This window comes from Ipomoea nil, unplaced genomic scaffold (genome assembly GCF_001879475.1).
Source record: "Ipomoea nil cultivar Tokyo-kokei standard unplaced genomic scaffold, Asagao_1.1 scaffold0114, whole genome shotgun sequence".
NCBI lineage: Eukaryota > Viridiplantae > Streptophyta > Magnoliopsida > Solanales > Convolvulaceae > Ipomoea > Ipomoea nil.
In genome coordinates, this window is record NW_017616542.1 from 1,759,477 (window position 1) to 1,773,040 (window position 13,564).

At 34.2% G+C, this 13,564-nt stretch overlaps 1 protein-coding gene across 1 annotated transcript; it reads right to left on the reverse strand.

Annotated features, from left to right (window-relative positions):
• Positions 1–11,797: 11,797 nt before the first annotated feature.
• Positions 11,798–12,559, reverse strand: LOC109148390 (zinc finger protein 3-like). Its single transcript, XM_019296206.1, has one exon. It carries the CDS (start codon positions 12,557–12,559, stop codon positions 11,798–11,800), a length of 762 nt encoding a protein of 253 aa, XP_019151751.1.
• Between the last annotated feature and the right edge of the window lie 1,005 nt (positions 12,560–13,564).

Sequence of the window (13,564 nt, forward strand, 5' to 3'; positions counted from 1 at the left end):
AATTGAATCTTAATCTTTCAATTAATCTAATTCTAATATAACAAATTATACTAACGATATGATACTTATTAAAAAAAAATTATGCAATTATATAAATTACTAGGAATCTAGGAATTGGATTAGATTTGCTTGTGATTATGCATTCTAGATCTTAATGATTCATTGAGAAGAATTGGTGCATTGATGACATATTGCTTTTGTTGGGAGTGAATTTAGTATTGATCCTTGCACTTTGATGGCCACATTGTGTTAGGAGTTTGAGAGAGTGAGTCTTGCAAGAGATTAAGGTCTCAATATAGTCTTGTTCACTTGCAATCCCCGCCTTAGATCTGAGAGGGCAAAGTTTGGATGGAGACATGTAGACAAATTGTTTGATAAATTTCCTTAGAAAAAATAATTGCCTAAAGAGGCTAGAACCGTATCGACTTAGTGTTAGTAAAATGTCTCCCATAGATAGTCAAAAGATGCACAATCTCAACTCTAATCCACTTTCCCCATCATTTTACTTGATTACTTCCTTTACTTTTGATTACTTGCACTTGTGAATTGAACCTTCAATCAATGCCTCTAGTTGCATTTGCTTCAACTAGTCTAAACTTGTCATTGCATCAATTATGATTACTATACACTTGAATCACTCCAAGTTTTCTCCCTAGAATACTGCTAACGTTGACGTCGGCGGTAATTACGAGTCAACAAGATCAATGTCGATCACCCGATCAAACCTCCCGACTAGTCTAAGCTTGACTAGGTCCGGGTGCAATAAATTGCAACAACCATGATTCCCGAGCGTCAGTTCGACATTGGCTAGGACTACGTCTCCAAGCGTGGGATCACGACGAGCAATCTTCTGAGGACCCCAAAAAGGCTTTGGAATAAAATAATATATCAAGCCGAAGGCGTCACCAGAAACTTCGCATCGGAAATCGTCATCGAAATTAGTGGCAAAGCGACACTGGTCTTTTACGACGAGAAGCCAACCAATCGGCCGCCTACTGATTAGCTCGGAAACTTTAAACTAATGTAATATCCTTGATGTAATGTGTTTTTCAGTGAATGAAATTGGTTGTTATTCTACTTTATTGCTGACACCCCTGGTACCAAAGAAGCGAATTCTGACAATGGCCAAAGAGTGACCTTCAAATCATCATAAACCCGATCTCTCGATCAAGGAATAAATCCGTAGAACGGTCCTTAGACTGCAACTAATTCGATCCCTAGATCTGTGTAAATCTAACCTCCCTAGATCGATGAGACGATCCCTAGACTGCATCAAATTCGATCTCTAAATCGGTGTAAAATCCAACCTTTGCATCCGTAGAAGACGGTCTTTAGACTGTATCAAATCCGATCATTAGATTGGTATATAACCGACCTTAAGGTTGTTTTGGCGATCCCGGAACTACACTCTACTCGAAATACGGTTGGATTATTTTGTTTATTCCCTTGTTGTGGTGATCCTAGCACCACAGGGAGTGGGGGGCTAGTAGAGTTATCTTCCATAAGTGAACTTGTTCAAAATCCTAAGTGAACTTGATCGAAATCCTTTGAGTTTTGAAAGAAGTTGGGCGTTTAGCAAAATATCCATTTTATATAAGTGATTAAGGCGATATTGCATGTAACTCGTTGGTTGGTCAGAGGGTCAATAGTCATTGTTTAAGTAATGCTCGGCTATAGTCGGTTGTAGGGTAAGACTAAGCCCAATCCGTAGGTAGTTGAACGTCTAATGAATACCCGATCCACTTAGTCGTCTGGACCGAGATACCTAAATGGGCAAAATGATTAAGTAACAAAAAATTGACGAAACACTTGACCCCGGGATGGTGAAATTGGCAACATTCATACAAAATAATGCGGGAGAGGAGTTAATAATGACCCAAACAGTTGATATCAAGAAATAAGATTCATAAGAAGCCCAAAAGAGCGCAATCATTGCGCTCGACACAAGTGGGGCCGAGCTCCCAAAAAATACAAGTTTAAGTTAGTTTGCCCGACACAACTAACGGGATCAGGCTCCCGAGCGAACTACCTTACTCCTCCCGATGGGAGTCGTCTCCCTCACCTCTTATGGTTGCCCCGATGTCGTCTCGATTGGACCAAGTTTTGTGTAAGGCGCCGGACCAGGATCAGCAACCTCTTCGGGAAAGACGCCTATGATGGTAGCCAAATCATCGTCGTCCAGCACTTCAGCTATTGTAACCCTCACCTAAGTCTACATCTTGCGCTTACTACACAAGAACGCCCATTTGGCTTACGTCGCACCAACTCTTACCTGAATTGCATGCTTAGAAGCGACCTAAAGAAAGGCTTAGCGACATTGATCCCCCAAAACACTAAATAATTTGTTGTCATTTTCGTCACTGTTGCCACCATCGACCTACCATCGCTGTCGACCTGCCGCTACGGCTACTTTCTTCTAGATTTGAAAGGCCATGACCTTTTTTCTAGGAGAAGGCAACGAAAGTTGGCAGTGATGGCTAATAGCAACATCCGCGGTGACGATAAGCCTCGACAATCAGCGGTGACTATGAGATGGAGAATAATCGAAAATTTGTTTATTTTTAATTGAGAAAAAGGGTCAAATACACCCTTCAATTTTATGTAAGAAGTTAATTAGGCCCTTGAACTTTTGAAAATTGCAATTAGACTAATTAACATATTAATTTACTGCATCAAGGTCCAAAACCCTAATTTTAACCTACTATAGCAGGTCAATAATGCATCGGCGGAGCTCCGATGACATTCTAGCCAAGGCATGACCATGGTTGCAGTAGGCGCTGGGCGCTAGTCGGGCGCCCGGGCAGCGCCTAGCGCCTAAGCGGCCTAGTCGGCGCCTAGGCGGTGCTAGGCGGTCGCGAAAAAAATAGTAGCAGACTTGCAATTTGACAATTTTAATGAGTCTGTTTTCAACATTCAATCAAATAACACATCCAAATAAATGAAATAATGACAATACATAAGTCATAACATCAAAAGAATATTAAAAAAATAAAAACTCAAATGAAATACCCAAATACTTCAATCATCCAAAGATTGAAAGTATCAAACTAGTCTACGAGTGTATATATGTCATATTATATGTATTTGTCATATAAATGGAAAAAATTAGCAAGGTCGAGTTGGTCAGGTTAACTCGACTAACTCGACAGAAATTGACGAGTTAACTCGGCGTAATCGGACGAGTTAGGCGCTAGGCGGCTGAATTAGGCGCTAGGCGGGCGCCTAGGCGGGAGCCTAGGGCGGAAATCGCCACGGCCTATGGGCGCCCAGCGCCTAGGCGCCGATTACTCGGTGCCTAGGCGGGATTTTTACAACCCTGGGCATGACAATAGGTCGCCATATCCGTCGATTGGAGATAGAGCCGTCAAAACGGACGTAGCTCACCGGGTTAGCCCGTTTCGCCCGGCAAAAAGGGCGGGGCGGGCTTTGATATTTTGGGCCCGTATTTTGGCGGGCTTTTTAGTCCGCCCCCGCCTAACCCGCAGGCTTAAGGCGGGGCGGGGATGCCGACTTCCCTTAGGCCCGTATTTTGGCGGGCTTTAGCGGGCCCCGCCTCGCCGGCCCATTTCGACAACTCTAATTGGGAGATGCGACCAAACACTGGAAAAGGCGACCAAAATAGTCGCCTTCTCTCGTTGGCAGAGATAGAGACTAGTTTGGCTGCCATCTCCAACGACTTGGTCACCATCTCCAATCGATGAAGATGGCGACTAATTTGGTCCCCTTCTCCAGTCTACGAAGACGGCAACCAGTTTGGTCACCTTTTTCGGCGAGCTGCTGGTCATGCCTTCGCCGGAGCTTTGTCAATGTATTATTGACCTGCTATAGTAGGTCATAATTAAGATTTTAGGCCTTGATGCACTAAATTAATAATTTAATACGTCTAATTGCAACTTTTAAAACTTCGGAGGCCTAATTGACTTCTTACACAGTGTTGGAGGGTATTTGACCCTTCTCCCTTTCTAATTTATTATTATTTTATTACTAATGAAAAATAAAATTTAATATTGTATATCATTATTAAAATATGTAAAAGTCACAATATCTTGAAAAAATTAATCATAAAGTAATTTATCGATTATCTAAAAGGTTGTATTTGGCAGAGCTTATTTATGGATTATTTAAAAGGCTCTGTTTAGCAGAGCTTATTTTGGAGGTTATAACTTATTTTAAACTACTAATAAGCTATAAGTTCTGTTTGTAATGTTCCTAAAATAAACTCGTAGCTTAAAATAAGAGCTTAGTTATTTTTTTTTTCATCTTTGTCCTTATTATTTTAAAGAAATGACATCCTTTACCCTTCCCAATTAAAATCATTTTCTCTTCTCATCTATCCACAACTTTCACCGCAATTATTATTATTATTATTATTATTATTATTATTATTATTATTATTATTATTATTATTATTATTATTATTATTATTGTTGTTGTTGTTGTTGTTGTTGTTGTTGTTGTTGTTGTTGTTGTTGTTATATGAAGGAGATTCACAACAATATTGCTACTTTACTATGGGATGCTAGATCATGATTATGCTAATAATTTTATTTCAAAATGTTTTTTTTTTTTTTTTGAAGACAAAATGTTGAAGTTTAATATGTAAACAAACTAATTTAAATTTTATGAAGATGCCCTTTTTTGCCTTTTTATATTTATCAGCTTATCAAAAAGTTAATTTTACCAAACACTTTCAAGCATAACAGCTAGTTTAACAGCTCTTCAGTTTTCAGCTCCTAGCTTATAGCTTTTCAGTTTTCAGCTCCTTTTAATCTTTCAGCCACCTTTTCAACTAGGTTTGGCAAATATAGTCTAAATGTAACGTACAAATAATATTAATGGCACTTTTTTATTATTTATTTATTGTAAATTTGAGGTTTGATTGAAACTTTATGAAGTTAAAGGTTCTAATTGTACAAATCAATTTAATTAAAGATTTAATTGACCGTTATATTGCCCCACGAATTGTTATACCGTAGACCAGTGTCCACAATGTACTGTGGACCCTGGTCCTATGCGACGTCATTTTGAACTTTAATTTTAACGGCCATCGTTTATTGTTCAGTTCGCGTTGTACAAGTTTTTTTTTTCATACTGTAAAGTATATGTATGTATCTCGTGTTATGTGTTTATGTAAATCATGTCATGCAATTCTATATACATTAAGCGTAAGGATTCTGTACCTGAAATTGATTAGTAGTTGCATACAAAATATATTGTGTGTCTTATTTTACAAATTTATATGTTGTATTATGAAATTATGTGCCTATAGGACATAAATTATTTACATAAATCAGACATGAGAATAAGTAAAATAGAAACCATGTGTATGTATCGCGTAGTAAAATAGAAAACATGTGTATGTATCTCGTGTTATGCGTTTCTGTACATCATGTTATGCAATTATTTACATTAAACGTAAGGATTTTATACCTGAAATTGATTAGTAGTTGTATAATACAAAATATATTTTGTGTCTTATTTTACGAATTTATATCTTTTACTATGAAATTATGTGCCTATAGGACATAAATTATTTTCATAAATCAGATATGAGACTAAGTAAAAGGGAGAAGTGTCAAATAGGCTCATGTACTATTTTCAAGTGCTCAATTCTCACCATGAACTAAATTAAAGGCTAATTAACCACAGTTACCTACTAAATTTGTTCAAAAATTAGCTTTTTTTTTTGCAAGTAATTGAGTTTTTTTTTGCAGGTTACCAATTCAATTAATAAAAAAATAATTTCAAAATAATTTAAAAATTATTATAAAAAATAAAAAAATAAAAAAAAAAAGAATACAACCACCGGCTGTCCTCGCCGGACAGCCGGTGGCTGCCATTTCAAAGACAGTCGTGGCTGTCCGGCCCGGACAGCCGGAAAGCCACGGCTGTCTAATATGAGGTCCAGATCTGGACCTTAAACGGCCTGGAATGAGGCGCCGCCGCCTCCGTTCCAGGCCATGGCCGTCTAAAAAAAAATTTTGAATTTTTTTTTTTTTAGACGACCATGGCCGCTGCCCTCGTTCCAGGCCGTTTGAGGTCCAGATCTGGACCTCATATTAGACAGTCGTGGCTGCCCGGCTGTCCTCGCCGGACAGCCACGACTGTGTTTGAAATGGCAGCCACCAGCTGTTCGGCGAGGACAGCCGGTGGCTGTATTCTTTTTATTTTATTTTATTTTATTTATTTTAATAATTAAATAGGTAACCTGTTATTAACCTGTAAAAGAAGTCAATTGAACAAATTTAACTCGTAGGTGGACCTATTCGACACTTAATTAGTTCGTGGTGAAAATTGAGCACTTCGCAGTAGTAGATGGGCCTATTTGACACTTGTGCCTAAGTAAAATAGAAAACATGTGTATGTATCTCGTTGTAAAATAGAAGACATGTGTATGTATTTTGTGTTATGCGTTTCTGTACATCATGTTATGTAATTTTGTAAATTAAGCGTAACGATTCTATACTTGAAATTGATTAGTAGTTGTATAACACAAAACATATTGTATGTCTTAATTTACGAATTTATGTTTTGTATTATGAAATTATGTGCATATACGACATAAATTATTTACATAAATCAGATTTGAGAATACATAAAATAGAAAACATGTGTATGTATCTTGTGTTATGCGTTTCTGTACATCATATTATGCAATTTTGTACATTAAGTCTAAGGATTATGTACCTAAAATAAATTAAAAGTTGTATTGAAACATGAAAAACAAAAAATTAAAACATATGTTAAAACTTAAACATCAAACGACGTTATTTTGATTCAGGATTTACAATACTATGTAACCTAGCCCACGATATAAATTGCAGTGGTGGGCCCTAACAACATTTATGTTTTCCTTAAATAAAGGGGGACATTGCTTGTCCCTGTATTATTAATTTATTACCCTTTCCAAACAAATGATGTTAAGTTGGTGACACCTAGTATAGGTTCAAGTCTTTTGTCTTGGATTTTAGGGGGTATTGCAGTGAGTTGCATTTCATCATTTGGATAATGACATGATTAAGTTGTTTTAAACTTAAACTTTGAATTGTTTCACAATAAGGATAAACAAATGGCCCCATATCAACTGTGCAAAAGATTTCATAGGTAACAAATCAGTGGCACCAAGATCTTTCACCAATTTTCATATCGCCAAAATGATGTGATTTCCCATCTTAGCTTAAGTATTGACTGTTGAGAGTGATATTATATATCTTTTAATATTCTCTTCATCATATCACACACAAACTACATATATATATATATATATATATATATATATATATATATATATATATATATATATAAAAGAGCGCTCATATGTGGTCATGTCATTAAGTGTGGCGGTGTGGTCGTATCTGTGTCGTTGAATCAGTTTAATCTAACGGCAGTGGCTAATTCTGAGGATTTGAGGATTTTTGCACGTGGGGGTGTTATGGTAATTACAGTGGCTATTTATAGCGACCGGGTTCCAGAATACACCAACAGTGTTGACAACATGCACCAATAGTGTAATAAAACACACAACAGTGAAACATACCAATAGTGTATTCCCGAACCTGTATGGTGTATTTATTCATATCTAATATAATGGCGCGTTTTTTGTGATGCGCATCGACCACACGGGAAGGCGTTGCTGCACCTGAACTTGGCACCAATGTGAATCTACAAATACACCAGAGTAAGTCTAATAATGCACCAATTACACAAATAAAACACACAACAATGTGATTTTCCTATTATGGTGCCTTATGACGAGTTTACCCTTGCAGTTCGCTGGCCGGGTAGGAGAATGTGCGCGAAAATACTAGAAAAATCTTGATTAATGTGATTCATTGGATCTATCTAATCTAATGGTCTATAATTGGCTATATGACCACACCTAACAACATGGCCACATGCGATCACCCCTCTCTCTCTCTCTCTCTCTCTCTCTCTCTCTATATATATATATATATATATGTATATATAAGATTATGTGAGAATAGAATAGTAGTTGATACGAGTGTTGAGTGTATAATATATAAACATAAATGTGCAATTCAACTATCAGTTTAAACTCTTTAGTTGAAATGGAGTACATGCTTTAATTACGAGAAATGAGAATAAATCATGTTCAATCATAATAAAAGACGAACGAATGGAGATTTGAACTTTTAAAAAAATGATGGTGACATATATGTAAATAAGTAAAAAATTGAACGAATGGAGATTTGAATGTTTAAAAAAATGATGGTGACATATATGTAAATAAGTAAAAAAATTTAAATGAATAAATCATGGTGTATTTACACAAAACAATGCGGGTTAGGCTTCATGATCTAAGAAAATGTGTGCATATAGCATTCCTGAATTATTTATGTGTATTTAGGTCAAAGTATGTAATACATATTTTGACAACAATAAAGTCAATTTTATCTTTATCAAGTGCATGAATTTTAAATTTTTTTTAAATTTTTGCATATTTAAAAAAAATACCACTATCATTCTTCATTTAAATTTATGCAAATATATATCCCCAAACAATGTTTTTTTTTTCAAAGTAATGTCGATTTTATCAAAGTGATGCGCGCGCGCGCGCGCACACACACACACACACATATATATATATATATATATATATATATATATATATATATATATATATATATATATATATATACAGACACACACAGAGTGAGTTCCTATTAAATTTGCAGCATAATCAACTAATTTATAAGTAGTAAATGAGTACAAAATGTTTTATTATTTTGTTACGAGTTGAATTTATAAAGGAAAAAATTTTCGAATTTTTTAATTATTTCATCTATGTCACTTCATGTGTTATGTTTGGTCAAACAAACTACATATTTTTTCTTTGCTTATTTTTTAAAAATATTTACTTATAATGTGTGAATTCATATTTTAGAATTTAATAGCACTTTTAATGTAATTTTTATAAATATAAATTTTATGTATTAAAATAAATATTATAAAAAATTATATAACTTGCGTCAATCCCCATTAATCAAACCAAATATATAAAATTAGGAAAAGGGTGTAATTTATATATATTAAAAAAATTTATTAAATTTTGCATTATTTGGTATAGTTCAATTAAATTATTTTGTGATAAGATAAATTAATTAATAAATATTTAAAAATTAATGCTTATAGAAAATTACTATAATTAATACAAAATTTGATTGAATATTATTATTTGGAGTTAATTCTATTTTTTGTCCTAGATTTATAAGTGGGAGTCTACTTTATGTCCTTTTTTATCCGAACATCCATTTTTTTGTCTTCCTATTATTGTGGCATGACCATTTTTGTCCTCTATCAACAAAACAAGTTTAAATATCATTAAATACAAAAACATCTTCGTCTTCAATTATGAATTTTTTCAAAAAAAAAAAAAAAAAACATAAAAATATAGCAGGTTAACTTACTTTGCATAAAAAAGATCAAAATGTTTTTGTATTTAAAAATAGTCGTACCACAATAATACTAGGACCAAATAAGAATATTTTAATAGAAAAAAAGACTAAAAGTGAATTGTCACCTATAAATCTTAGACTAAAAGTGAAATTAAGTCTTATTATTTGTTTTATAAGAACAAACTTATAAGAATGTCCTTGTAATTGGTCCCTACCAAGTACCAACCTACATATTAATCAAGACCCTTTATAGATGGTCTATATCATCAACTAAACGTGGGGCCTACCGCAGGAAAACTCAAGATCATGTTACTCCGCAAAATATTGACAATATATGTTAACTGTTATTTATTAGTTTTAAGCAAATGTTTAATATTATATTATTTATTATCATTTAAGTAAATTTTTTAATTGTATATATAGTTCGACTTACATTTTTTTTTTTTAAACTTAGGTGATCTCAGCTTTTCCGAACTAATTCTAAGTCCTAGGACCCGGCCCCTAGAATTAGTGTGGAGATAAATCGCAAATCGCGCAATTAGCTCACTAGTAAGATTCAAGTCTTTATGTGTGCATAAGGAATCCAATCTAGACCTTCCAGCCGCTTCCACTCATGACCTTTAAGTCAAATGACGAACCAGCCCCGGGGACTATATTAATCAATTTTGAGTTTTTATAATATTATTAATAAAATCATACATTCATAGAGTTAATGTTTCTTAAATTAATTGGGGTACAGCCTTTTTGGAAGAATGTTTCTTAAATTAACATACAGCCATGCACAACGCAAATTATATCGTGGACCACAGTATACCATGTGCATTGTGGACCATGGTTCTGATTGTGTATTTTTTTTTATTTATTTTTAGTGAAGTTGATTATGTATATACAATAAACATATTATATATTTTAATATAACAGAGATTATGTGCATTTATTTATAATTAAATGTACATAATCTGTTAATTAAAATATGCATAATAACTTAATATATATATATATATATATATATATATATATATATATATATATATAAAATTTGAACTCTGGACCATAATATAACGATTGCATGCACAAGCCATATTTTTATCTCTTTATACTAAACTAATTAATTTATTATAATATTCGATAAGTTCGAATTATAAAATGGATTATATATTGATGAAAAGATTAGATAAGTTAATTAGGGGACAACCCACTTAAATTGATTGTTGGCTTGGTAAACCAATTATTATTTCATGGACCATGGTCCACACATTTGTGTAAACTATAAGTAAAAAGTATATTTTTAATATATTAAAAGTACATATATTATTTGTATACATAAAATACATTATTTAAAAGTACATGATTTTTTATATATTATCAAATAATTGTATATTCAATGGTACCCGGGTTGGACTTCCATTTGGAAGATTATGAGTTCAAGCCTCAGTGGAGGCGTTATTGGTTCTTTGTGTTTCAGTAGATTGAGAAAGTATATGAACAGATACTACAATGTAATTGAGCCAGTAGCTTTCAAAAAAAAAAAAAGTATATTCAATACACAAATAATGTATTTTTTTTTTGGTGAAATTAATTATTATAACAGAAATTATGTACATTTATTTACAATTGAATGTACATAATCTATTAATTAAAATATGCATAATAACTGAATATATACAATCTGTACTGTTAATTATATTATATATATATAATTTGGACTCTGGTCCATAATATAATGATTGCATGCACAAACCATATTATTATCTCTTTATACTAAACTAATTAATTTATTATAATAATATTCAATAAGTTCGAATTATAAACTGGATTATATATTGATGAAAAGATTATAAAAGTTAATTAGGGGACAACCCAATTAAATTGATTGATGGATTGGTAATCCAATCATTATTTTATGGATCATGGTCTACACATTTGTGTGAACTATAAGTAAAAAGTATATTTTAAATATATTAAAAGTACATTATTTGTATACATAAAATATATTACTTGAAAGTACATGATTTTTTATATATTATCAAATAATGTATCGTCAATACACAAATAATGTATTTTTAGTGTATTAAAAATGTAGATCATGGTCCACGGAGTAATTTTCCCTTGACAATCTCATTCATCTGTGATCTTTTTGAACTGTTTTGTACTTAGGTTAGGAAGTGAGTTTTTTTTACAGAACTTTAAAATATCATATCCCATTTTGGGGAGAGTTCATTTATTCGGAATTATTGGATGATTTTAGTTTATTGATAGTAATTTATTTATTGTACAATCGAACTATGAAAACATAAAGATGGGAAAGGAATTTGCATGATTGACTAACATTGGAAATTGGTACCCATAAAGGAAAAAAATAGCATGGCTGTTTAAGCTATCTATAGTTTCAGAGACAAGTCTAAATCTATTTCTTGCTGAGATTTCGAACTAGAACCGCCGGCGCCGGCGCCGGAGATGTCCATTCTGAACCCGTCTCCGATCCCATCAAACATACCCGTTGCAGTGTTTGGCAATGACGACGACGAAGGCGGCGGTAAACTTGTCCCCGCATGGTAACTCTCCGGCGCCAGCCGCCCTATCGCCGGCTGTTGATCAAACGGCCGTCTGGTCCATGCATTATAGCCGTAGATGGAAGGTGACGGGGAGTGTGAGCCGCCAAAGGGATATGGTGCCCCGAAATAACTCCCGGGTTTCTGGATCATGGAATGAACATGAATCCCAAGGGATCTATTGTATGGCCCATGCAGAGGCAGAGAAGCGGCGCCGGGATGATACCCAAACCCCGTGGCCGCCGCCGCCGATGCCCCGACTCTTTGGCCCCTCTTCGCCATCGTCCGCTCTCGCTTGTGCGCGTTCTGGTGGCCGCCCAGCGCCTGCGAGCTGTAGAATTTCCTCTGACAAAAGTTGCACGAGAAAACGCGGCGATCACCGCCGCTGCCGTCGTTGTTACTCTCCGACGCATCCGACACCGAGTCTTGCGGCGACGTCACCTGAAAACTATCCGCGGCGGCGTCCCGACATCCGAGGCTCAGATCGAGCGAGACCTCATCGTTTTCCTCGTCCGCCTGTTCTCCCTTTTCATTATCATCATCATCCCCTACTAGTGTGTAGCTGTACTCTTCTCTGTGATTATTCTCCATCTCAAAGTTTATACAAGCTCCAAGATTATATTTTTTATTTTTGATGGGATGGGATGAGAAAAAAAGCAGAAGAATATATATAATTGACCGGTTGGGTGATGATGAGGATGAAGAATTGAGATATGAAATTTTGGGTTCAATAGCAAGAAAGGTGAAATGTTAATTGATTGCAAATAAATGCAATTGTGATATGTATGGGAGCAGGAATTACAGATTTACAGTTACAAGTTGCTATTATGGTAAGAAGTAAGAATATTTGAAGAATTTTGATTATTACTATCATGAAAGACAGATGTGCACGTCAACCTTGTATTAATGTGTTCCCACTGCGGGCTGTCCTTCATTCCACAATCCTTGAATTCTGTCTTTTGTTTTTTTAGCCCATTTTTGGGAGTTGTTATGGTTCTTTTTGTGTCCCTGAAATGATGAGAAAAACATAATTATTAATTATAAATTATTAATTATATTAAAGAAACATATTTTGGGTGATTTCTCAGGTCAATATTGTGTAAAAAGTGGGAATAGAAAAATTAAATGTAGTATAACTCTTTAGAAAATACATCAATGCATTCACATACAAAATCACGAAATAGAGACTAATATCTCCACACATATTATTGGTATAAATTTGAACTCCTATCTTTTGAGATTTTTTTTCTTTTTTACTTTTGAATAATTGGCTAAAAATAAACAATTAATAAATAAAGATCGGATAAATTAGAGTTACGTGAACCAAACATTTTATCATTTGATATGATAATAAAATTCTTTTTATGCCCACACAACTAGCTCATTTGATTCCTGGTGATAAATTTTTGGCAATAACGACACATGATTTGTGATTTATGAAATCCCTCTACAATCTTGACGGACCGGGATATGGGAGCCCTTGGGACAAGGAATTTCGCTTTTGTGAAGAAATATAATATAACTTTTTTTATTCCTTAATTATCCTGGATTCACAAACACATGTCCGTGTTAAAAAATGAATCTACTTATATTCTC

Bases quoted from the DNA above. Each gene is read 5' to 3' on its own strand.
- LOC109148390 (XM_019296206.1), bottom strand. From the start codon at position 12,559: ATGGAGAATAATCACAGAGAAGAGTACAGCTACACACTAGTAGGGGAT.